Source organism: Schistocerca serialis, chromosome 4, assembly GCF_023864345.2.
Source record: "Schistocerca serialis cubense isolate TAMUIC-IGC-003099 chromosome 4, iqSchSeri2.2, whole genome shotgun sequence".
Lineage (NCBI taxonomy): Eukaryota > Metazoa > Arthropoda > Insecta > Orthoptera > Acrididae > Schistocerca > Schistocerca serialis.
In genome coordinates this window covers 955,407,896-955,435,884 of record NC_064641.1, presented here as the reverse complement: position 1 = coordinate 955,435,884, position 27,989 = coordinate 955,407,896, and the positions used below count along the sequence as shown (strand labels likewise).

At 42.7% G+C, this 27,989-nt stretch overlaps 1 protein-coding gene across 1 annotated transcript in view; it reads left to right on the top strand.

The window, feature by feature from the left end:
* LOC126474854 (collagen alpha-1(XVIII) chain-like) overlaps positions 1-27,989 on the top strand; it is a 513,154-nt gene that overhangs the window by 322,168 nt on the left and 162,997 nt on the right. The window contains exons 14-15 of the mRNA XM_050102334.1: positions 3,379-3,484; positions 8,416-8,579. Coding sequence (XP_049958291.1) covers positions 3,379-3,484; positions 8,416-8,579 — 270 coding nt within the window. The remainder of the gene's footprint in view (positions 1-3,378; positions 3,485-8,415; positions 8,580-27,989) is intronic.

Here is a 27,989-nt window from a genome sequence, read left to right as displayed (position 1 = left end):
GATTCATTTACTTTTTGTTGGGTCTTTTCTAGTTTTTCTTTAGTTATCGTTAAATCAGTTTTTGGTACTTTTTCGGGCATTGACGATGGAATAGGCGAAGCAACACGTTTGAGAACTCTTCTTACCTTTGAAGCTGATGTTGATGGCTGTATATGTGGTGGATGTGAACTAAATATCGATGGAAGTGCATCTTTTTTCAAATATCTTCGAAAAGGAGAAGAATTCTCGAAGTCTTTCTCGCTGAAATGACAGCTGCAGATACGGCTGTGAGTTGAAGGTTTCCACTCGTGTCATCTGATCGCTCGAATCCATTTCTCCTTCAGTTCTGGATTGTTAGGAAAGCGGTGAAAGAAATTCTCCTCTCGATATATATATATATATATATATATATATATATATATATATATATATATATATATATATATTCCTTTTTTTCCTACGGTTATTACAACCGTTCGCCACACACATACCCATTCAAAAGCAGGAAAATTTTCGCGCACAACAGCAAAATCTCACAGAATAACAACTCGTCTCCGACTCTACACAGAACCACCACTGGACTGAACAACGAAAAGCTCTAGACTGCATACCTGTTCTCATAAAGGAAGGAATTAACGGAACCCAGGCGGGAACGGCAGCGTAGGGCCCCAGCACGGTAGGTGCCCAGGGAGGCGGGGTTACCTGACCTGGCACATCCCGCTCCATATCCTTCTATGCTCTGTGTCGGTCACCAGTCACCTGCCGACGACAGTTTCGATCTGTAATACAACAGTTGATTTGTTATCGTACACCGCAGACAAAACAGAACTGGCACCTTAAGACATTCAACCCAATTTCAATGTTCCACAATCCGTGTAGACTTTGTGATTGGTTTGTCTGTCATAATGTGCATGAAACATTTTCTGGGCCAGTATATTTGCCCACTCTCTGCACTTTATTTCTCAGTGCAGTATTTTTCTTTTACAGAATGTGTGAAGATAACTGTGAAATTGCTTAGACAAGTCGTAAGAACCCAGTACTCTCAGTGGCGTAGTTGGAGATGTCGCTGAAGGCTTTGGCTCAGAGAGTGAGCAGTGCGAGCAACTGGTCGAGTCACTGTCAGTAGACTCCTCGCACAGTCCAGGTCGGCCACTGCCGCATCGTCCGGCGCCAGGATGTGTAGCTGCCTCGCGTGTACAAGAGTCTTACCACGTCAACACATCAGCCACGCGCTCCCGCAGTTCGCCTCAAACTACCCTCAGATTTCCGTCAATACGATAGGCACATTAGCGTTTGGATTTTAATCACAGAGTGCGATAAAGCATTGCTGACTGTGGTTAACCGCAATCATTTTAGCTCTTATACGGAATACGATAGACATTCTGGAAACAAAAGCAATTATAGTATACGTAAAGCACATTACGGCACGTGGCATACCTCCCTATTTGATTACATATTGTGAATGTTGCACTCAGGTGAAGTTTCTATGGTTTATAAATTCCGTCAATATAATGCTGGACAGTATCATAAATCCGTCGTCATATAAAATAGTTTCCCAGCTTGTGGCTAACAACGAATCCATCGCTGAATCTCTCTGGGGATGACCGATCACTGAGCCGCTCAGCCGCGCTAGGTATGGTTCAGGCCACTCCAAGTACCATCCAAGAACGTCAGTAGTGCTGTTAATTGACCGAGAATTCTCTGCACATTTGCAGATAGTGCCTGCGAGTCCCTCTCCAGTCATTACATAGGAACTTTTTTGTTTTTGTATAAAAACAGTCCATAGAACAGAACCTGCTGAGAATGTTATCTGCTCGTTAATAACATGGATTTTGTGTTACTGATTATAAATCTGGGGACCTCTATATACCTTCAGTGAGCAGATTACGAAAAAGATGCCTAAGAGCACTTTCCTATGTAGTTATTATTACTAAGATTTGAGTTGCAAGTTATTTCGCAAATCTCCCAGTCGTCCCTTTCCGTAATACACAATCTGCATGGATTATATTGATAACAATCATAAACCATACTACACTTTGAGCTACACATGAAATATAATCGCAGTTGCGAATGCGATCAACCATCCGCTGTATGAGGAAATGACGACAGTGAAAATTTGTGCCTGGCTGGGACTCGAACGTGTATTTCCCGCTCAAAGCGAGCGATCGCGTTAACCGCTTTGGGTGTCCCTGCGCGACGCACGCCCAGAACCAAACTCCCGTACGTCGTCGTTCCAGAGTCACAACCTGTACTCCCTACACATATTATGTACGTAATTCTCATACAGGAGAGGATATTTTAATTGAGAGTCGGTGCCTGGTATCGCTGTATAAATACGATATTTCAGTGCCTGTATTCTTGAGAAGAACAGTGCAATGTTCCTTGCGGCCCGTGTTGTGTGCTGTCCTTAGGTTAGTTAGGTTTAAGTAGTTCAAAGTTCTAGGGGACTGATGACCATAGATGTTAAGTCCCATAGTGCTCAGAGCCATTTGAACCATTTGAACCTTGCAGCACGCATGCATGTCCGTAGGAACAGGCACTACGACGACTACAGCCGTCATGAAACACATACAGCGTAAATTTTCATTGTCGTCATTCCCTCATTCCTTCTTCGTATTCGCAACTGCAAATGTACCTCGTGTAATTCGTAACGGTTGTAGTCGCCACAGTGCCTGTTCCTTCTGACATTCGAAGGAACACTCCATTGTTCTCGTCACCAACACAGGACTACAGTATCGTATCTTGACCTATTTTTGGGTCGTCTAGCATCACAGCTTAGGCCAGCACAAATCCACGAGAACACAGCTATTGGAATTTTCCCAGTGATTCCTCGCATACAACAGCTGCCAAAAGCCAGGAACTAGAACACTCACCGCTGATGAAAATTCCCTCTAAAGAGCTATTTGCACCTGGCATCCATGGTGTACTGTAGGCGAAAATGTGCCGCGTGCCACTTGGGTTAAAGGAACTACGATGTTAAAGAGTTGAGTGAAACATATACGTCAATTGTAAAGGGTTGAGTAAAAGATATACGTCAATTGTAAACTGTGGAAAACTGTAGACCTTCAAGTAGATTAGTCTAATCATAATTTATTTTGTAGAAAAAATTTTTGAAGAATTCATGTGAACCTATTAGTCTCGTAGTCGTGTCTGAAGCAAGACGTTTTGCTTGCTACTGTCCAAGAGAAAGCTACAGAAGGAGCAAATTGTTGTGGAAAGCACTTCCGTTATTTGCGCTGTTAGCAAAATATTGGTAATATGACGTGAACAGTATAAATAGCTTGCTACTATTGATTAATTTTAATGTGAAGTATTGATGGGCGACAAGATGTGCCTCACACAGAACTGACATGAGCGGCGCCTTTGCTAACCAGCTGTCATCCACCGTGGCTTTTCCAGGGTCCTCCGGGTGTGTCCGTGATGGGTCAGAAGGGCGAGCCCGGAGAGCCGGGGGCGCCCAGCTTCCGCTTCCTGCAGCACGACGACCCGAACGCCGGCAGGACTGGTACGTCACCTGCAGAAGCACCTACCTGTGCCAACATGTCGCCAGTTAACTTCTATTACTTTACGTCTTCGATGATAGTCTATACAAGCTGCCTTCGTAATTTGTAATGACTCAGCTGTTTATAATTTCTAGCGTCATAGTTACGTCTGACAAGGGAACCTCCCCATCGCAACCCCCCTCAGATTTAGTTATATGTTGGCACAGTGGATAGGCCTTGAGAAACTGAACACAGATCAATCGAGAAAACAGGAAGACGTTGTGTGGAGCTATGAAAAAAAAAAGCAAAAAAAACGAACTGAGTAGTCCATGCGCAAGATAAGCAACATTAAGGATATGGTGAGTCAGGAGCACCGTGGTCCTGTGGTTAGCGTGAGCAGCTCCGTAATGAGAGGTCCTTGGTTCAAGTATTTCCTCGAGTGAAAAGTTTATTTTCGCAAAGTTATGATCCGTCCGTTCGTTCATTGACGTCTCTGTTCACTGTAATAAGTTTAGTGTCTGTGTTTTGCGACCGCACTGCAAAACCGTGCGATTAGTAGACGAAAGGACGTGTCTCTCCAATGGGCACCGAAAACATTTGATCGCAAGGTCATAGGTCAACCGATTCCTCCACAGGAAAACACTGGTGACGGCATCTGCGTCACATGACAGGAATATGTTGTCGACCCACCTAGCATGTACGCTTGGCGAATGGGTAAAAAGATTCTTCTACCTTGCCCGATTTAAGCTTCCTTGTGGATGTGATAATCACTCCCAAAAAAGTGATGAAAACATAAGAGTTTGTCACATAAACTGCAACAAATGAATGCAACAGTTTCACAGCCGCACAGTTTTCCCTGTGCTCTGTTAAAACATATGTTTTCAACGTTTTCAAATTTTTACGTCTGTAGACCGTCAAATCCTGCTTATGTCCAAGCAAATCTGAACATGTCCTGGAATTTTGGAGAGCGAAATTAAAACTTTTCGTTCAAGGGAAGACTTGAACCAAGGACCTTTCATTCCGCAGCTGCTCACGCTAACCACGGGGCCACGGCGCTCCTGAGCTCACAGTATCCTTGATGTTGCCTATCTTTCGCATGGACTACTCAGTTTGTATATTTTGCTTTTTTCTCATTGTTCCACACAACTTCTTCCTGTTTTCTCGATTGATCTGTGTTTAGTTTTTCAAGGCCTATCCACTGTGACAACTTATAACTAAATCTGAGGGGGGTGCGATGGGCAGGTTCCCCTGTGAGGAAAGACGTTTTTAAAATTGATGATTGCCTCTCTCGCTGCCCACACCCTTTTCTTCTTGAATAAAGTCTGTCTAATAATTTATAAGCTACTTTTGCAACCATTTCGCGGCTGTCCGTTACAGCGAAAAAGTTTGCATCAGTACAGAAACTTCGAATTTATGAACAACAATAACGACACTCAATAAACATTCAAGTTTTCACAACTGAAAAGTCAAGAACGGTTAGGTGTTTCCAGAAACCGCACAGCTGCATGAAAGTGCTTTATTTGCAACTACCACTTTCACGCCATTATAGACGCAATTTCGGTTTTATAATGGTTATATTTCCATTATAAACATGGAGATGCGTCTACAATAACGAGAAAACGGCAACTGCGAATAAGACACCTTCATACAGCTATGCGGCTTTTGGAAACACCTCCTCATTCTTGACTTTGTAGTTGTTGTAATTTTTGTGATATTTAAATTGTTTTTGGAGGCTGAGTGTTGTTATTGTTATTCATAATGTCCCTGAGCTGTGGTTGCCCTCCACAGAAAGTTGTTTGCACTTTGAGTTGAATGAAAATCGTAGACCTGTAGCAATATAGCAATAGCAATTGAAACAAAAGTTTGCTGTCCAATGACACAAGAGAAACTTCCACTCTGTGCGGAGTACCATTATTTCATATTTCGCAAATGGCGAAGCATCACGTTCAGTGTCGATGCCTCTTGTTGCTCCTCAGTTTTAAGCCTTTTTTTGTCTTACCATCAATTACACCTCGGGCAATTCTTTTCTATCTTGACATGTATGCCTCTATTTATGCGTACCTATTTTGCAGTGGAACAATTTGTAAATAGAAAATCTGCCATGTCTCACAGTAGTTTGAAAACAGGGCAATAGGAATCAAATTCCAGTATTATATAGCGAACTGGAATATAAAGCGATCTAGCCATCCAATAGTCGTCCAGTAGCCTGGAATTACATTAATGTATTAGGATGTTAAGAGCGACACGCTGCGTTGTGTTTGTTAGGAACTGCTCAGCCCAATCCCACATTTGGTCTGGTATTCTGCACATTACTATTTTGTTCATTACGCAGCACTGCGGAACTCTTTCGAATGCTTTCTGGAAGTTAAAATACATAAGGCTTCCTGCTGGGTCTCGTGGACAGACAGAGGAAGCTGTGTACCGCACGACTGTTGTTTGCGGAACCCGTCTTGATTCCTACGGAGGAGATTTTTCTTTCTCCGACGTTAGCGATGTAAACCCATAGTTTTGTTCGTCTGTTCGACTACCGTTCTTGTAAACGGTAATTGCCTGCACGTTATTACAGCCGCTAAGAAAGATTGCCACCTCCAACGATCTACGGTAGACTGGCGCTAGAAAAGACGCCTGTTCTTTCGCGTACTCTATGTAGAATCGTGTTGATATACCATGAAGTCCAATGGCCTTTCCCCCTTTGATTGATTTGACCTGATTTCTTATCTTGTCGTTACTTATACCCATAAGTGTAATTTTGAGGTTAATGCGACGATTACCATCTTCCTCAGACAATTTCGGAGATACTATTTCAACAAAGCTTTCTGCGATAGTTGCATCACCTCTTAATCACAACTGTTCTTATACAAATATGACCCAAGCGAAGCCAGTAAGTGTTAACATTTTGCCCCACTACTAATGTAGTAAAATATTCGGTGATTTGTCTCAATTATATGTAGTTAATGAAAGCCAATGTATCATCGTACAGCCTGATGTGGAAGTCCGTAACTGAAAAACTACTCTACACAGATGTTTATGGTAAAAAAAAAAGAAAATTTGTTTTGTTACACGCTGCTCACTTGTGGATTCTCATAAGGACGACGACGGCGTTTGGAAGAGATTAGGGCACTTGAAGAGTTAGCATACCTGGAGGAACTCAGGCATTCTCTTGAGGATACGGGTACGTGACTTTCTTTAATCCTGAAAAAGGTTGTTTTCAGTTGTAACGAAATCAAAGTAGTGTTAGTAACTTTGCAACATTTTTAATGTCATTACATTGTTAACGCAGTATAAGCAAAATGTTTTCATTTCAGAATTGTCTTGCAGTTTATAAAGTAAAAAATGGATCTCATTTTAATTGAACCAACTGTGGGTTTTTGGTGAAACACTGTAAATGAACTAAAAAAGACTATTTTTCGCCTTATTTCACAATTTAATTATTAATGTTACTGTACATCCTAGGTTTCTCGTGTTATAAGCCCATTTTTAAGAACATTACTGATTCCTAAAGATTATAATGCACAGATAAACATGATGATAAGGCAAAGATAATCATCACAAGGTATCGATCCATAGCTTAATGTAAAATTACGTCAATGGTCAAGTAATTTGTTAAAAATGGTCTTTGCCGTAATTTTACATTAAGCTATGGTTCGATACGTCAAGAAGTTGAGATGATTATCGTTGCCTTGTCATCATGTTTATCTGTGCATTATAGTCTTTGGGGATCAGTAATGTTCTCGAAAATGGCCTTATAACCCGAAACCTAGGTTGTGCAGTAACATTAAAAATAAAATTGTGAAACAAGGAAAAAACGGATCTCTTTCTATGAGTGTATGTATGCATTGAGGTGACAGTCCCAGACCAGTGTTTCTGAAATAGACATATCCCACAACGTGGAAGGTTTCTTTTTTTTACGCTGGAAGCAAGTGAGTGGATGAACAGCGGATGATATAGACGTAGAAGAAGCATAAGAGCAGGAAGAAGTTTTTGGAAGATGACAACTGTCGATATTGTAAAATTATAGCTCAGTTTCTATATGTAGGCTTTTTGTAGACTCCTCGGTTAATCGAGGACGATAACGGCCGTGGTCGATCAAAATCTGGTACTGAGAGAGTAGCTTCCTGAATCTAATACTTCTGTTTTTGATCAGCATTGAGATAATTTTGTATTTGTACGTCCTACCTTGGAAACCAGTGGCCTACTAAAAAACTGGTCTACTGGTCTTAACGTATTGTGTTCCGAATTTTTTGATGAGACGTGTTTCAGTTCTTGTTAAAAGGTATTTACGATTTGATGTTTATTTTACTGTAATGAAAAAACAGTTTCTACCTGAAACTCAAATACTGCGTAATTTTTTCACAAACAAAATCACTACACATTAGAACCGCGCCGCTTTGTGTTACCTCCGTCTCACAGTATCTTTACCTTTCATAATAATGTCGTTACAAAAGGTGCAGCAGTATTCTGACTGTTGGCACTTGACATGTGGTTCACGTTTCAGGAAGCGTGCAGAGAGGTATTTGTTTCTCGCTGTAAGACTTTTATGAAGGAAAAAGTGCACAGTCACGAGTTCAGAAAAATTGCGTTACTGAAAAAATTACTGCAGGTGTGTTAACAATACACACTATTTCTCCTTTCCTTTTTCTATTTATGTTACGAACAATTTTCACTCCATTTCTTACTGTTGAAATTTCGGCTCTGTTTGCGAGTGGAACAGGAAAGTTGTACAGTGTACCCACCGCCACGTACCACGCGGTGGTCTGCGGAATATATATATACATGCGGATGTAGAGTAGTAATCTGGAAAGAAACATTTGAACATAATGAAATATATTACTGTATCCTTTCGCTTAATGAGAGGTGCATCAGTCGATAAGTTCGTTTCGTTGTCCATAGTTAGCCATAGCTTCGCGTTCGTGTCGGTGATTGCAGCGGGTAACACATAATCGCACTTTCGCAGGTCCGGCAGTCCAGGAGTACAATGGGAGCGGCCACACCCTCCGGACGGCGTTCGAAGAGCGCTTCAGGGGTGAGAAGGCCGGGTACGAGGAGGAGGAGGAGGACCGGAACGTGAAGATCGTCCCGGGCGCCGTCACCTTCGACACCACAGACGCCATGACGAGGGTCAGTAGCCGCTCACTGACGCAAATTCTGGATGATAATAATACATACCATCACAACTACATGCTGACACTTTAAACATAAGGTCACAGGACAAACTTTCATTTACGTTACATTTCGAAGTAACGTTTCGTGTGTTGCGGCAGTGTTTTGCGAGACGTATAATGGGAGAACTACTTGTTCATATTGTCTAGTGTGTGTGTGTGTGTGTGTGTGTGTGTGTGTGTGTGTGTGTGTCTGTGTGTGTGTGTGTGTGTGTGTGTATAAGTATGTTTGAATGGCTTGGATCAGCCAAACGTCACCCAGACAAGTAGATGGCTTATTTCGTTGGTGTGTTCTCGTATAAGAAGACCTATGACGTATGGTAAGCCTCTGGGCATGTAATTAATTCCAAACGGAACTGCAGTGGCGACGAACAACAGACAACGGTGGCTCTCCCAGATCTCGTTTGTGTGAATAGTCTCCCTACAGCACTGAAAATGAAGCAGGACGCGTAGCCCATTTACGAATAAACAGTAAGAATCGAAAATTATCATATATACATTTGCTACATACTGCCGTTGATGAATCTTAGGTACTTTTGTTCAACGAGTTGGGTAAGGAAAATCCATATGATTAGTGGAGGACTTAACTGAAGATATATTTTTAGATGAAATTACCATTTGTACTTTTATGCGAATAAAGCATAATGCTAATGAGGTTTCAGAGACCCTCAACAAACAATTACATGCAAGGCATGTCCACAGCTAGAGAGAGGTATGATATGTACTTGATATTTAAAAAATACGCGTAAGTTTTGAATAGCAAGAATCTTCAGTCTTGAGTGTTGCATCAAGCTTCTGAACACCAAGGTCTCACTTTAAATTTGTTCGCCATCTTGACGGGGGATTCATTATCACTATGTACACACCTCATTTTCCAACCCATGAGGGTTTAAACGTGTTTTTCTGTGAACTTAATTGTACCCAACAATTCTATATGGCGAGGCATCAAGGACATTCCATTTCGCAAATCGTTAGAGAAATCGATATTCCGAGATCCATAGTGTCGAGATTGTGCCGAGAACAAATTTGAGGCATTGCTTTTCACCACGGACAACGCAGTGTCCAGCGACCCTCACATAACGACCTAGGGGAGTGGCGTTTGCGTAAAGTTGTCAGTGATAACAGTCAAGAAACATTGCGTGAAATAAACTCAAAAATCAGTGTGGGTCGTACGACGGATGTGCGGCGAAATCTGACGCTAATGGGCTACGAAAGCAGACTACCAACGCGAGTGCCTTTACTAACAGCACGACATCGCCTTCAGCTCCTTTACTGGACTCGCGACCGTATCGGTTGGACAATACGCGACTAGAAAAACCTGGCTTTGTCAGATGAGCCCCGATTGCAGTTGGCAAGAGCAGATGGTAGTGTTCGAGTGTGGCGCAGACCCCACGAAGCCATGGACCGTACTTGTCAACAAGGCACTGTGCAACTTGGTGGTGGCTCCACAATAGTGTAGGCATTAATGGACTGCGTCCCCTGTCCAACTGAACCTATTATTGGCTGGATATGGTTACGTTGGGCTACTTGGAGACCATTTGCAGCCATTCACAGATGGAACGAATGACAGTGCCCAAGTCATTGTACCACAACTGTTCACGACTAGTTTGAAAAACAATCAGGACAGTTCGAGCGAATGATTTGGCCACACAGTCCCCGACGTGAATCCCGTGAAACAATTATGGGACATAGTCGAGAGGTCAACTCGTCCACAAAATGCTGCACTAGCAACACTTTCGGAATTATGGATAGCTATAGATTCAGTATGGATTAATATTTCTGTAGGGCGCTTCCAGCGACTTGTTGAGTCCAAGTCACATCGAGTTGCTGCACTACGTCGGAAAAAAGGAGGTCTGGCACGATATTTTGAGATATTCCATGAGTTTCGTCACCTCATTGTACATTAGAGACAGCAGGTATCTTTGAAAAATGATTCAAGTGGCTCTGAACACTATGGGACTTAACATCTGAGGTCATCAGTCCCGTAGAACGTAGAACTAATTAATCCTAACTAACCTAAGGACATCACACACATCTATGCCCGAGGCAGGATTCGAACCTGCGACCGTAGCGGTCGCACGGTTCCAGACTGAAGCGCCTAGAACCGCTCGACCACACCGGCCGGCGCAGATATGTTTGAGCAAAACCTCTAATGACAGGGTGTCACTTGTCGGCAGACTTGGTGTCAGTCGCTAGCATGACAATATAGAGCAGGACTGACAGGACAACAGCATAAGCACATTGTCTCACTATCAGATAATAGTGTAGGCGGTAATGGACAGTGGAACGAATGACAGTGCCCATGTCACTGTACCACAACTGTACACGACTGGTTTGAAGAACGTTTAGGACAGTTCGAGCGAATGATTTGGCCACACAGTCCCCCGACTTGAATCCCGTGAAACAATTATGGGACATATTCTAGAGGTCAACTCGTGCACAAAATGCTGCACTGGCAACACTTTCGCAATTATGGATAGCTTGTGGTCGGTGGACATGTTAAACATATAACTGCACTGCAAGATGATCATGTCATGCTGGCCAAGTGCGTAAATGCGTTAGGTCAATCAATGCGTTACATGATGACCAGAAGCTGGCACCCAGACGCATCAGTCATGTCACTGCATTCGGTCACGATCAGGTTATGGTGGCTGGATACATTTGACGGATCAGACCATCAAATCATTATCAGGTCTTGGCCGCCAGACACATCAGAGATATCGGCACATTGGGTTACGATCATGTTGTGCGAGCCATGCTATCAGTGTACTCGACAGTAATGTCATGGTCGCTGGATGCATTAGACGTAGCGCACCAGATCACCATCTGGTCGCTGTGGGCCTATTCATTAGACATATCAGTGCACCAGATCATCACCTGGTTGTGTTGGCTGGATGCATTTGACATATCAGCTTGTTGGACACGAACAGTTTGTGGTGGCTGGATGCATTAGACATATCAGCAGAATGGATCACAATCAAGTCATGGTGCCCAGATGCATTAGGCGTATCATCACATTAAACTACATTCAGGTCCTGATGGCCATATGCATCAGATATGTCAACGTACTGGATCACCATCGTGTGAGTGTGATTGGACGTATTAGACAAATCAGTGCAGTGGATCATGATCAAGTCATGGTGGCTGAATGCATCACATTTATCAGCACACTGTGTCACGATCACATAGGTGGAAGGTACATATTAGTGCAATGGATTACTATCAGGTCATTGTGGCTCTACATGTTAGATGTTTTAGTGTATCGGATCAAGATAAAGTCGTGGTGGAGGGAGACATTACATATATCAGTGCACTGCATCAGATCCAAGTCGTGGCGGTCCTATATGTTAGCCATACCAATGTCCCGGATGAAGATCTGGTCGTGACATATCAGTGGCCTGGATCATAATTATGTTATCAGATATGTCAGTGCACTGGTTCACAATTTGCTCAATCTGGCTCAATGTATTAGACATATCTGCTTACTGGATCATGATTTGGTCATGGTTGCTGGACATATTACATGTATCAATTCACTGGATCACAATCAGGTCATCATGACTGGATTAACTAGATATTTCAGTGCGCTGAATCACGATCAGGTCTTGGCAGCTGTACGCATTAGACACATTAGTTCATAGGACCACTATGTGGACGTGAGTATGCTCCCTATATCGTCCTTACGTCGCCCGTCATGTGTTATTTTTCTTGAAAGGCAAGAGTATTTTTGTGGGTCCTGTAATTCTTCCTCACTTTCACAGAGTGTAGCAACGTCATTAGCAAGTCTTATAATAAAGACGTATTCACCCTTAGTTGTAATCCTTATCCTCAACTCCGTCTTTATTTCCGTCACTCGGCGTAGTCGTTGAGAACACAATGCGGGTCATATGTAATATGAATGGGTTCTGATCACTGCCTGAATGTTTAGATTCCTGCCATGTTCCCGCATCACATGAAATATTTGAAGCCTGAACGTCGTCCGAAATATTCCTGAACCCAAAGATGCCTCGATAAAATGAAAATACCCACCACTTTCAGTGGCTCGAAGTTCGATGACTGCAGAAAATATTTCAAATTCCGACGATAGTCGACAATATTCAAAGTCCAGTAGAAATATTTTAGTAAGTCGTCCAACCTAGCAGTTAGCAGAACTTCTTCGTCCAGCGAAAAAGTCTAATACTAGCCGGAAATCTGCAGGACATCAGCCAGTGCCAAATGTTGCCGTTTCATCTCCCACCTCCACCCCGTCGCTCGCTATCATGGCCGTTTTCAACGTTGGCGAACAGTAGACTGCCTGCAAAAGCGCCCGTGTTGGACTATTTACAATGGAAGGGAGCGTTCATCGTAGCCATTGAAATTACAAGTTACTTCGCTAAATAGAAATTCCTCAAGTTGCAAAAGCGTTTATACCCGTCCGGTTTCACATCTTTAAGGCGTGCATATAGTGTGATGTTCACAAATTCTCTGTGAATAATATCTCTGCTATACGATCTGTACAGTACCGAAAAAATGCTACGTAATTTAAAAGTTACACAAAGACAGGTGATTTTTGCAGTGTGATATACTGAGGACCAGTAAATCACCAGCTTTCATGTGGTGGCTGTTTTTGGAACGGGGTTCTACTGCCGCGCGGGACTAGCAGAGCGGTCTTAGGCGCTGCAGTCATGGACTGTGCGGCTGGTTCGGACGGAGGTTCGAGTCCTCCCTCGGGCATGGGTGTGTGTGTTTGTCCTTAGGATAATTTAGCTTAAGTAGTGCGTAAGCTTAGGGAGTGTGACCTTAGCAGTTAAGTCCCATAGGATTCCACACACATTTGAACAACATTTTTTTGGGGAGTTTTACTTTTTGGTGCTGTTTTGGACGATAGCAGTCGCGGCTTAATGACGGTTTCTCGGGTCAGATTGAGTGCACCTTACGACGCAACATGTCAGTCGACTCACCTTTTGCTCTGCTTCGTCAGGTAGCACTGGTTTTCTTATTTGTAAATCAACATTAACAATATTTGTACTAAAATTATGTTCAAAATGTGGGAAAGTTCTAATAAAAAAATACAATTTTCCCTCTTTTGGTACAGCAGCTTCCCAGTCGCTAGGATTGGAGGAAGCTGTTGTGTGGAAGAGATCTGCAAACCATCTAAGGATCGGGTTGTTTCGTGATCCCAAGCGTCTGCATTCATTCATCAAGCTCAGGACCAAACTCAATGTCAATGCCGAGTAGGTGTACTCAAAAATCATCGCGAAACGGAATAGATAAGTGATTCCTTGTGAAACCGAAACTGTGACTATATTTTGAACCATCGTTACGTACAGTTAATACAACAAAAGATAACATATTCGAATAATTTGTATTACTTTATGGCTCTGCAGCTCCTAAAGCAAATTGCATTACAAGATTCTGCGTGGGTTCTGTTTCGTGTCGCCGAGACCTTCAATCCGGTATGCTTACATAGCTATGTGGCTTAGTGCACTTTCTGTTGTGACTGTGGTTTCAAATTATCCGTTAGACGGCCGCATGCTTTCACAGTGGACCCAAAAGGGACCACGCACCGCTTGTTTTTGGTCAGCCACCTCCTACCCTTCTTCGCCAGCAAACACCCCTACGCCGGCCGCGGTGGTCTCGCAGTTCTAGGCGCGCAGTCCAGAACCGCGCGACTGCTACGGTCGCAGGTTCGAATCCCGCCTCGGGCATGGATGTGTGTGATGTCCCTAGGTTAGTTAGGTTTAAGTAGTTCTAAGTTCTAGGGGACTGATGACCACAGCTGTTAAGTCCCATAGTGCTCAGAGCCATTTGAACCATTTGAAACACCCCTACCGGCAAACCTGTTTGGAGTGACGCGTGACGAGTTGTGTCGACTGCAGGTGGAGCAGACTGCTGCAGACCGAGCCTGCGCCTGGCGACCACGCCCCCTTCTGTCAGATCGTGGTGTTTGCTAGAGTAGGCAATGTCGCTGGTTGCACAAACGGGCCGTGCCTTTACACCGTACTGCTGACACTAACTGAATGCCCGGTGTTCTTAGGTTGATTATACTTCACAGTGTTCTGTTGTACAGTACCCACTGTATAAATTCAGAATAGTTGTATTAGCGAGTGTTAGAACTATAAGAACAGACGGAAGATTGAAGAATGGAAACTTTAAATTCACTATAATATAAATTTAATTCAACACATTTATTTTCCTCTGTAGGAATGACGGTATGTGTATTTTGGCTGACCTAGTCTCAAACGAGACACATTAAGTCCGTGGCAGAAGCTTCGCAATATGAAGTACATAATAGACATAATAATTATTTTCATATACTCTGCATTGTCATCGGCACTTGCTCCCATATACTGCTACGGAGCGATTGCAGCAGTTTTACCTCAATTTGGAACATAATGACTTACTAATTAGAAAAGTATTTTTGGTGTGAGACACTTAACACACCTGTAAGAAGGGGTGTTTGGGAGTCCATGGCACGGTTTTCAGCACACATGTGATTTCCTACTTGGCAACAGTGGATCCAATGGAGAAGGGTGAAGGGGGTCATGACCGGCCGCCACCCGTAATAGAAAACATTTTAGTATAAGTGTTTTCATGTTTACTTACGTCAATTTCCAATTTTCTCAGATAATTTTGGGTGGGCAAAGTAGTATGAAAGCTATGAATATCGAAAATGCTGAGGAACTGGAGTAAAGCGCAAATCATCTTTGACACGAGACACTTGTTAGCTTACAGCCCAGGTGGACGGACTTGTGTCCTGACGTACGTGCTGTCTACGACAAATCCATCACTGTTCAGAGTCCTCATGCAGGACCACTTAACGGCAAGGAGTAAGCCAGGGCAGAAAGGACAGCACAGTACACCGAGTGAAAGAAAAGAAACAGCAACACTGACTTACGGAACGCAGGGTTAAGCGACTGTGAGAAATAACAATGCTCATATTTAGAGGATCGCGTACCTGTAGCATGGAGGCCTGTGTTGAAAATCGGAGCGGGTCAACTGAAATACCGATTGTCGTCAGTGCACAGTCCTTGTGCACTGTTTGAATTTAAATTTTACTACAAATGTGAGAGTTTGTTGCAGTTATAGTTCTTAAATCAAGTGAATGACACATATTTAGGCACTCTTCAAATTTTCGGACAAATGCATTTCAAATGGTGCGTTTCTCGATATTTCAATTTGTTGGGATGTTATACTAATGCGATGTACCTGTCTCAACAGATTATTATTATGGCATTACAACAGTTTTTATTGGTTTGTGCTACTGAGAACCACGCGAAGGAGCTTATGCGTTGTCAATGTTCCTTTCTTTCTGTAATTAGTTTTTCATTTTTTCACACTACTGTTCTTTTCTTTGTTCATCCTACATGCCGCTTATCTTTTTCTCTTCACACTTTTGCTGCGAACTTTTGTCTTTTTCCTTTTACTTCTTCCGTCATTTCCATTTGGTTCGGGACTGCTCTAACTCATTTGATCCACGTCATTAGTATCTCTGGGTTTCCATCAAGAAGTTAAAAATTCCTTTATTCCAGTTTTCTCATGCAGCCATTTTACATGTTTATACAATTATTCTCTTCCACAGTGTGTTGCTCTGTTCATTCTCTTTCTTCGTAAAGTTCTTTATTATTTCTTAACCTCCATTTCTTATTGTCAGATTGTGGTCCCAGTATCTTCTGGACTCTTTTCCTTCTTTTCTTTTCTGTTGCACCGAATTGTTTGGCTGCCTTTAACGAAAGCCATTCTGCAGCGTAAAGGTATTGTGGTCTCATGACAGTGTAGTGGTACCAGAGTTTTGCAATTACGGATAAGGAATTTTTGTTGTACAAGTTTTTTGTTAATTGAAAATCCGCTACCATTTCTCTTGCCATTGAAATGTTCGCTTATTGCCGAGATCTTTCAGTTACACTATTTCGCGTAGATTTTATGAGTATTATTGTTATTATATTCATGGTTGTAATTTCCAGTAACTGTAGTATTACTTTTTCAGGATAAATTTCAGTCATCAGTTGCAAATAAATTTTATTATCTTTTGTCAGTTTCGAGAAATTAATCTATGTATCTATCTAGCTATCTTCAGAAGCCTACAAATCTAGGGATATATATCTTTAGACCTGGGCTATATATTTATATGAAGTATAAAAAGTATACTACAGAAGCTCAATTAGTTTAGCAGATGGTCAGTATCTTCTTCTTAGAAGGATAATGGCATGGTATGCACAGAAATTTACATACTGTATGTGATTATTTTAAACATAGTTTGACAGTTTACAATAACTGAATCACATCTATGTATGTGTTATGCTAACAGAGAGGAACATGTATAAAAGCATATATAAAAAATATAACTAAGGCACATAAAGAAATTATATATATTACGCCTAAAAAGCATAACGCATAATTGTAATACAGGGAAGAGAAGGGCCAATTTCAACATTTTATAAGAGATGATATGCAATCAAAATAGAGTCTATTTTTTAATGCAAGTTGGTTATTCAACAAGTGTTTTGAATTTGGGTGATAATGTTTGTATATTTCAAATTCTTCTCAAAGGTTCGCAAGCCTTGTCAATGACATAAAATTTCTATGTTAAGCAAGGACGGGGAGGAAGTGCTTGTTTCTCTGTTTTGAGGTGTTCTGCAAACGTTGACTTACATGAATTCTCGGCATCTTTGTCGAGCAAGTGCTCACGAAAGCGGGTCTTAAATGCCCCCTTGTCTGTCCCATATAAAACTCGGATATATATAACACTATATTTTATATATTCCAGATTTGAAAAATTTGTCAGTTGGAGGTTTCTCATAATGTAAAAGAGCAAGTTAGTGGCATTGATGATGTCACTTTTTTTAATGAAGTGGGTATATGATATCAAATGTTACCTAGAAATGGAATTGTAGTGTATGTCTAATAGTAAGGCCATTCTTTTTAAGTGTAGAGGAATTTATATTCTTCTTTCTTTTATTATTGTTAAGTTTTTGTACAAGGTTTGCTTCATTGCCGTTTTTGACCGCTGTGTGCTTTAGGTTATTAAGTTCTGTGCCAATAGCAGAAGGGGTTAGCGGCATCTCAGTGGTATGTTCGATCATGGAGTGAAAGAATGCCAGTTTGTGCTTAAAGAGGTGCAAGAAGAGGCATGAATCACCATATCAGTTGTGGTAGGTTTCTGTGATATACTTTTCGTACTTCACATAAATGTATAGCCAAAGCCTAAATATTTATAATAACCCTAATTTCTTAAGCTTCTGAACATGACAAATCAATTTGTCGAAAGTTGTAAAGCACAGCAAAATTTATTTGCAACTGATGACTGAAATGTTTCCTGAAAAGGTTGTAATTATTATTGTATACGTCTGCGAGACTGACAGCAAAGTATATTTCAGAACTGAGGGGTGGGAAGGGGCAGACTTTGACGAGCTATGACTCCTGAGCCCACCCCCCACCCCCCCCACCCCCTCGTCCACCCAACGAGCTGAACTTCGAAGCCGCCTTTGTTACAGGGAGCAAAATCCGGTCGTTTTGAGACTTTCCTACAGTGGAGACGAGGTGCTAGCGACGTATAATTGTAAAAATAATCGGAACAGACGAATTTTAGCATCGAATGCGTAGTTTACGGGATCGGTAGACTGATTGGGGAGACTGTTGATAATATTTTCCTCTAGGGTTAGATGTGGATGGGCAGTGGAGATATTTTTAGTTAATAATAACTGAAAACAAACATAGCTACGGAGAGGGAGATTATGTCTGCTGAAGCTTCGGAGTAGTTGCCGAAGATGAGCGACATTACTTCGCTTAGAAACCTGAAGGCAGACACATATACACGAGTTACTGGAGCCGGATGGATAGATTCACTAGGCCTGATTAATATTGTCCTGAGGGCATTTAATGCTATTTTACGCGTAGAGAATTCGTCTACCATCCCAGAAATATTTAGACGGCTTTTTCGATGCCTTTTGTCTGGAAAATCATGCTTGTTTCTATTCGCATGTACACTACACACACTATTTATTTGTAAACTCAACAGCTAAAACGTTATTATCACTGGCCACCGCGAAGTTGGATGCCGCCTGGTGGCGTTGCGGCCACGTGACGCTGTAACAGAAGTACTGGATGGTTTTAATTAAAATTTAGCTATCTAACACGTTATAACACGGAAACTAATTACCGTACGAGTGCCAAACGTGGTAACATTACCGTCCAGAGTGTGGGATGCATCATTTCCATGCGTCACAGCGCCACCGTCCAGTTCCAATAATGGCCTCCAGGTGCTGTGTTCAGTCATCGTGATTCATAGTCTCACACCTGACCAGTCGTAGTGCACTTGTTGAGATGTCATCACGAGCTTTGAAAAAAGGTGTAGAGCATTATTGGTGAACCTCTATTATCGAAACAACAGCTGCACTTCGAGAATATCTCCGGCAGAAAGGATTAATTGTTGATAGGTCCTCTTTCTCCACCTGCTGTGCGGAAAATGATGAAGAACTTAGAATCATCGCTCTGGGATCAGGACGACGACAGGTTGCACCACAGGTGGTTGATGAAATTGCTGTTGCTACGGCAGACAACGCTGCGCGCAATTCCCTATCGTTAGGCAGTGCGCGCTCTGTGTCACGACAGTTAAACACCCAGTGGTCCACGGTACAGAAGGTACTTAGAACCATCTCAAATGGTACCCGTACAAGACACTTGCACCACAGGACGCACAACGACGTGTTGATTTCGCTCTCCATTTTCTCACAAGGATTGAAGTTGACTGGACCATCCTATGGACAGATGAAGCTCATGGTTTTCTGACGGGTAACGTGAACACACAGAATTGCTGAGTGTGGGGATCTTCATTTTCAGTCTCTCTGCATGAGTTTCTTTGTATGGTGAACACGTCACGGCTACGTTCGTCGTTGGCCCATTCTTTTTTGAACAATTTGGCGCTCAAGGACGAAAAGACGTGCAGTGTGACTGGCCAGCGTTACTGCGATATGCTTCACCAGATTATCATTCCCTTCCTGCAGGAGAGAGACGTATTGAACTCGAAACGTTTTCATGCAAGTTGGGTCCCTAAGCACATCGCTAGTTAAGTTGACCCGCTTCTCCGAAACACACTTGAAAACGATCGAAATATCAGCTGATCACTTCCAAATGCTTGACCAGCACGATCATCTGATCTCACTGCCTGTGATTTCTGGTTGTGGGGCTACCTGAAGGGCAGGGTTTATTAGGTGAACAATCACACATGTGCTGATCTGAAGCGAGCATATCAAATTAGCTAGCCAATATACCTACGAACATGCTTAGTTCTGCTGTGCATCATGCAGTCCTGCGCTTTCAGACTGTTCTGGACACTGGTGAGCGCAGTATTGAGCCCCTTTTGTAGCAGTAATGGTACAGATATGTAATGGTACGATATACCGTAGCTGAACATTAAAAGTGCTTCTACTGAACTGATTCTGCATTATTTCTCTTCTTCATGTCCTTGAAATTAATGCCACCAGATTTGGTCCTCGAACCGTAATTACTGTCCATGTTATAACATGTTAAATACAGAAGGTTTAATTATAACTACACGGCATGCAAGCGGGACGGACACGGGCGAGGTATCACTCTAGTGCAGACTTGGGCTGCAAATGGGGAATCCATTGAGGTAAGGGACTTTGACAGCGGGAAGGTTATTACTACACATAGCCTGTGAACGAATGTCTCGAAAATGGCGGAGCTGATCGAATGTTCACGTGCTACTGTCGTGAGCGTTTACGGAAAGAAGTAGAATGACAGTGAAACTGTAAGTAGGCTGTTTAGGTTTTTTATTGGTAACGCCACGTAGCGCTCTGTAAGAAAATCACTGGCTGTGCTGTGTGCAGTCTGTGGCTAGTTGCATTGTTGTCTGCCATTGTAGTGTTGGGCAGCTGGATGTGAACAGCGCGTAGCGTTGCACAGTTGGAGGTGAGCCGCCAGCATTGATAGATGTGGGGAGAGAAATGGCGGAGTTTTGAAATTTGTAAGAATGGATGTCATGAACTGCTATATATATTATGACTATTAAGGTAAATACATTGTTTGTTCTCTATTAAAATCTTTCATTTGCTAACTATGCCTGTCAGTAGTTAGTGCCTTAAGTAGTTTGAATCTTTTATTTAGCTGGCAGTAGTGGCGCTCGCTGTATTGCAGTAGTTCGAGTAACGAAGATTTTTGGTCAGGTAAGTCATTTGTGAAAGGTATAGGTTAATGTTAGTCAGGGCCATTCTTTTGTAGGGCTTATTGAAAGTCAGATTGCGTTACGCTAAAAAAATATTGTGTGTCAGTTTAAGCACAGTCATGTATAATTTTTCTAAGGGGACGTTTCATATGTCGGTCATTGTTACGTCGTTTCGGCGGTGGCATCTCAAAATTCGGTGTACCTTGCCAATTTCTTTCATAATTTCCGAAGTGCCCTGTGTTATTATTTAGTGGCTGTTCCGTATTTCTATGTCCCTCTTCCCGTATTGGAGCGCGAGTGTCCTCTAAAAGATGTAATTCCTGTATTACCTGTGTCAACTGATCTTGTACTTCCCGGATTTCTCTTTGGTGTTGCGTATTAATTTGATTCTGATTTTGTTTGAATTTCCTAGTTTGCTCGCACTCTTCTGTATCATTGAATACTACCGATTTTGTGTCGTTCAGATTATCATCTACCTCCGTAGATAAATTATTTAGCTGATCCGAAAGTTCAACTACTTTCTCTGATAATGAAGTAATTTCCTCCATGTGTCTTTCTGAACCAATTTTCAGAGTATCTACTGTGTCCTTTAAGTTTTCCTGAGTTTTTGCAAGTTGCGCAACCGAATCGGTAGATGCAACTGAGTCAGTTTTAGCTTGCAAGGTGTCGTGATTTTCATGAACTATAGTTTGCAGTTCCTTTATGGCTGCTTCGTGATTCTGTAATGCATTTTCATGACGCGAAAAAATAGGTTGGAAATGCTCACAAATTTGTGTTTTTACGTCATTACAGACTTTTTGACATTTAGATTCGATTTTATGCAACTCAGTAGTTAAATCTTCACGTGTTTGTTCAAGTGTGGTGTTTAACTTTTGAAGATTTTGTTCCATTGCGTCCAACTGTTGCTGTGTTTGTCTCTGGTGTTGTTCCATTGTGGCTAACTTTTGAAGATTTTGTTCCATTGTGTCTAATTTTTGAAGATTTTGTTCCATTGTGTCTAACTTTTGAGGATTTTGTTCCATTGTGTCTAACTTTTGAAGCTTTTTCTCTGTTTGTCTCTGTTTTGTTCCATTTGTTGCATTAATTGCAATAATAATGTATTAGTGTCTGGAATCTGTTTCTCTATGCTTTTTGGCAGTGCATTTTCACCGGCTACATTCACATTTTGACAGGCAGAAAGTGTGTCTTGAGTTATTTGAGAAAACAGTGAGGACGCAAAACCTGAATCTACAGTATTTGCAAGATTGTGTCCTGTCATTTCGGATTCCTGAGGCGAGCTGTTGCCGACCGATCGATCTATAATGCTTCCCTGTTCACTAATTGTTTCACTGCCTACACCATTATTTGCAGCCCGCTCCATTTCCCTATGCACAATTACCAAATTACTACTTTGAACATTAGTTAATTCATTACTCGGCGGTGCTGATAAGCTACGCTCGTCGTCTCTATTATTTCTCAGTTTAGTTTGGAGCCTAGTGTTATGTTTCTCACACGCCATTGTTGTCACAATATTTCACTCGATAACACAGAAAAGCACAATTTGAAGAGCAAAAATAAGAGAACACATTAACATAGCACTGAAAATAATATGTAGTTAATTGCAAGAGCAGCTGCGAAATACTTGGTGCAAATCTACATGCATGCCACAACTGTTTTACTGTACAACAATGAAAGACTGCAACTACAAAGGAGATTCTCTCTAAAATTACACGCTAGCAATAAACAAAGGTTGCACTAATTGCACAAACTACAAGAAGAAATCAGAAGATTCCAGTGAGGTATCCTCGGCTAAGGGTCGACATATGAAACGTCCCCTTAGAAAAATTATACATGACTGTGCTTAAACTGACACACAATATTTTTTTAGCGCAACGCAATCTGACTTTCAATAAGCCCTACAAAAGAATGGCCCTGACTAACGTTAACCTATACCTTTCACAAATGAGTTACCTGACCAAAAATCTTCGTTACTCGAACTACTGCAATACAGCGAGCGCCACTACTGCCAGCTAAATAAAAGATTCAAACTACTGAAGGCACTAACTACTGACAGGCATAGTTAGCAAATGAAAGATTTTAATAGAGAAAAAACAATGCATTTACCTTAATAGTCATAATATATATAGCAGTCCATGACATCCGTTCTTACAAATGTGAAAACTCCGCCATCTCTCTCCCCACATCCACCACTGCTGGCGGCTCACCTCCAACTGTGCAACGATACGCGCTGTTAACATCGAGCTGCCCAACACTATAATGGCAGACAACAATGCAAACTAGCCACAGACTGCACACAGCACAGCCAGTGATTTTCATACAGAGCGCTACGTGGCGTTACCAATGAAAAACCTAAACAGCCTACTTACAAAACTACAACTCGGCGCTAAATGGCTGGACGTCAACGACTCTTTGCAGATTGTGGAGTTGGAGGCTAGTCTGCTCTGTAACGTAGGATAGATGGTGATCTGTGGCACCCTTGCCAAAGTGCACAACGCTGGTGCACCCACTAGTTTTTGGTAGCACACCGATCACTGCACTTTGTTGAACACGGAGCTTCGCTGCAGACCACCCCTACGTGTTCACAAGTTGACGCAGCACTGTCAGTTGCGACAGCAGTGGGTACAGGACCATTGGCATTCGACCATCTATCAGTGGAAACGTGTCACCTCTTCGGGGGAATCACGTCTGTTACACCAGGCTGCTGGTCATCTTCACAAACTCCGTCACCGAGGTGAACGGTGGCTCGAAACGTGCAGCGCGCCTCGGACGCAGGCTGGTGGGAGCGGTATTATTCTGTGGAAGACATTCTCCTTCGATTCCATGGGACTGTGGTAATGATCGAATACACGCTGACAGCTGTGCACCGCCTACATCCTTCATGCCTGATGTCATCTTTCAGTAGTATATCTGTCTGTCTCTCTGAGCCAGAACCGTGATACATCTACATCTACATCTACATGATTACTCTGCAATTCACATTTAAGTGCTTGGCAGAGGGTTCATAGAACCACAATCATACTATCTCTCTATCATTCCACTCCCGAACAGCGCGCGGGAAAAACGAACACCTAAACCTTTTTGTTCGAGCTCTGATTTCCTTTATTTTATTTTGAAAATCATTCATACCTATGTGGGTTGTGCTCAACAAAATATTTTCGCATTCGGAAGAGAAAGTTGGCGACTGAAATTTCGTAAATAGATCTCGCCGCGACGGAAAACGTCTTTGCTTTAATGACTTCCATCCCAACTCACGTATCATATCTGCCACACTCTCTCCCCTATTACGTGATAATACAAAACGAGCTGCCCTTTTTTGCACCCTTTCGATGTCCTCCGTCAATCCCACCTGGTAAGGATCCCACACCGCGCAGCAATATTCTAACAGAGGACGAACGAGTGTAGTGTAAGCTGTCTCTTTAGTGGACTTGTTGCATCTTCTAAGTGTCCTGCCAATGAAACGCAACCTTTGGCTCGCCTTCCCCACAATATTATCTATGTGGTCTTTCCAACTGAAGATGTTCGTAATTTTTACACCCTTAGTTGAGTTGGCAGCCTTGAGAATTGTACTATTTATCGAGTAATCGAATTCCAACGGATTTCTTTTGGAACTCATGTGGTTCACCTCACACTTTTCGTTATTTACAGTCAACTGCTACCTGCCACACCATACAGCAATCTTTTCTAAATCGCTTTGCAACTGATACCGGTCTTCGGATGACCTTACTAGACGGTAAATTACAGCATCATCTGCGAACAACCTAAGAGAACTGCTCAGATTGTCACCCAGGTCATTTATATACATCAGGAACAGCAGAGGTCCCAAGACGCTTCCCTGGGGAACACCTGATATCAATTCAGTTTTACTCGATGATTTGCCGTCTATTACTACGAACTGCGACCTTCCTGACAGGAAATCACGAATCCAGTCGCACAACTGAGACGATACCCCATAGGCCCGCAGCCTAATTAGAAGTCGCTTGTGATGAATGATGTCAAAAGCTTTCCGGAAATCTAGAAATCTAGAAATACGGAATCAACTTGAGATCCCCTGTCGATAGCGACATTACATCGTGCGAGTAAAGAGCTAGCTGCGTTGCACAAGAACGATGTTTTCTGAAACCGTGTTGATTACGTATCAGTAGATCGTTCCCTTCGAGGTGATTCATAATGTTTGAATGCAGTATGTGCTCCAAAACCCTACTGCAAACCGACGTCAATGATATAGGTCTGTAGTTCAATGGATACAGTTGTTTGATGGCTCGGCGACCAAATACTGTGATGTAAATCCTGTGAAACCCACGTGGGCCGCTATCGGACACCACCACCGCATACGCAAGTCAGTGGCCTGTTATCTACTGTAATCACATGACCTGTGCGTATACATGTAACGCCACATACCTCCCAACAAACTGTCGCATCCCTGATACACAGACTCAGTGATGTATCTGGGTATAAAGACGGACAAAGAAGCTATTAAGCAGGTGGTGATAATATTTTGGCTCATCAGCGCAGATTCTGAGTGGTCGGTAGAAGTTGCATGTGGCGACCTGAAGGACCCGATCCTGCACTGGGCTCGTATCACTTTCCGCCAGCCTCTTAGTGCGCACGCGCCATCACGGGACCTGCCGTTTGATCCCCCGCGGAAGCCGGGCGCTGGCGCGCTTTCCATTTCCCTCTGGCGGGGGAAAGTCCTCGTTCAGCGTTAATCCGGCTGTTTGGGAGCGGCCGACCGCCGCGCGTATCCGATTAGCGAAATATCGCCCGCGTTACGCCAGTCTCCACTGCCTCGCTGTCAGCACCGGCCGCTGCCGTGTCTCGCCGCTCCGTTCCCACCGCCACAATTTCCGCTGGTTTCGAATAACCGGATTAATGCTTTCGTCGGCATAATTTGGGCCCAGGGAAAATCAATGCTCTTGCAGCAAAGAGCAACGAAGCTGTACGAAATAGGTTCTGCTGTGCATTTGATAATACGCGGCTGCAGGAACGGCCAGTTCGCTTTACCAATGCGCACATCGCGTCGGCATAACGTATTTACTACTGTGCTGTGTTGTTAGTAAAGACAGGGGGTGCTTTTCGAACCTCAGTACTTCTTATCTAAGAGATACAGTGTTTGTAGCTAATTTTCTAAGCTCAATACTCAATGAAGAATGCTTAATGCTTGCATTCACCCATTAAGCCAACTGCTGGCTACAAGGCAGTACGAGGAGCGATCTTTAATCCTGGGACATGTGATCAGAGTGTGGCTGGGCCCTACAGCTGCTATTGACGGTAGCTGAACCCTGAGACTCCTCCTTTAATCAACCAGCTCCTCAGCTGGCGTTACGAGGCTAAGTGGCCCCACTACGCACTTCCCTATCTCACAAGGCCCAGAGGGTGACGGGAAATCGAACGGCGCCCTGCCGCACACAATGCAAGCGTCCTCAGATAGTCAAATAATAATGCTCGACCCAAACGTTCAAAAATCTTAGATACCTCTGAAGACATCGAGCCCGAACAAACGGAAAATTGTAGCTGCTGGTGACGAATACTTCAACAGGAGATCAATATTTTTTCCCCAAAGGAAATTCAACGTACGTTTTGAGAAGTTAGTTTATTTTATTTTGACAACCGTTTTCGGTATTTCAGTACGCCATTTCAGACCCTATATGCACTTCATGTATAGGCATTCAGATGTATCGATATTGTCATACTGGAGCCACAGTGTCTGGATACCGTGAACTCGTTATTCGAGTGCTTCTTCTACATCTACATACATACTCCGCAATCCACCATACGGTGGGTCGCGGAGGGTACCTCGTACCACAACTAGAATCTTCTCTCCCTGTTCCACTCCCAAACAGAACGAGGGAAAAATGACTGCCTACATGCCTATGTACGAGCCCTAATCTCTGTTATCTTATATTTGTGGTCTTTCCGCGAAATGTATGTTGGCCTCAGTAAAATTGTACTGCAGTCAACCTAAAATGCTGGTTCTCTAAATTTCCTCAGAAGCGATTCACGGAACGAACGCCTCCTTTCCTCTAGAGAGACCCACCCGAGTTCCTGAAGCATTTCCGTAATTCTCGCGTGATGATAAAACCTACCAGTAACAAATCCAGCAGACCGCCTCTTGCTTCTATGTTCTCCCTCAATCCGACCTTATAGGGATCTCAAAAGCTCGAGCAATACTCAAGAATAGGTCGCACCAGCGTTCTATACGCGGTCTCCTTTACAGATGAACCACATCTTCCCAAAATTGTACCAATGAACCAAAGACGACTATCCGCCTTCCCCACAACTGCCATTACATGCTTGTCCCACTTCATATCGCTCTGCAATTTACGCCCAAATATTAATTTGACGTGACAGTGTCAAGCGCTATACTACTAATCGAGTATTCAAACATTACAGGATTCTTTTTCCTACATTAATTTATCTATATTTATAGTTAGCTGCCATTCTTTACACCAGTCACAAATCCTGTCCATGTCATCTTGTATCCTCCTACAGTCACTCAACGACGACACCTTCTCGTACACCACAGCATCATCAGCGAACAGCTGCTCATTGCTATCCACCCTATCCAAAAGATCATTTATGCAGATAGAAAACAAGTCCTTCGAAGACTTGACAACAAGACGCCGTCAGTACGACGATATCCAGAAACTGAGCACCGCTGCTTTGGTAATAATCAAATCGAGTAGGCTGTGCAGTGCAACCGGATTGACACTAAGTGTCTCACCCCATGATCACAACTCTTCGTTTATGAGAACATTCCACAGTGAGTTAGACATAGAGTAAACACGTTACATTCAAAGGAAACACACATAGTGGGAAATGATCCAGTCTATATCGCTTCACCGTTTAATGTTTTTCAAGGCTATGGAAGGAAGAATTTTTAGGATTTAATGTCCTGTCGATTACGAATTCGAACAGGAAGAAAGCTTGCTGTGGTATTAAGCACGGAATTTTTTTGCATCTACATCTTCATGCATACTCCGCAAATCACATATAAGTGCCTGGTAGATGACTCATCGATCCACCTTCACAAAATTATCTATTATTCCAATCACGAATTGCTCGAGGAAAAAACGAACACCTTCGTCTTTCCGTACGAGCTCTGATTTGCCTTATTTTGTTATGATTGTATCTCCCTATTTAGGTCGGCGTCAACAAAATGTTTTCGTATTCGAAGGAGAAAGTTGGTGATTGTGATTTCGTGAGAGG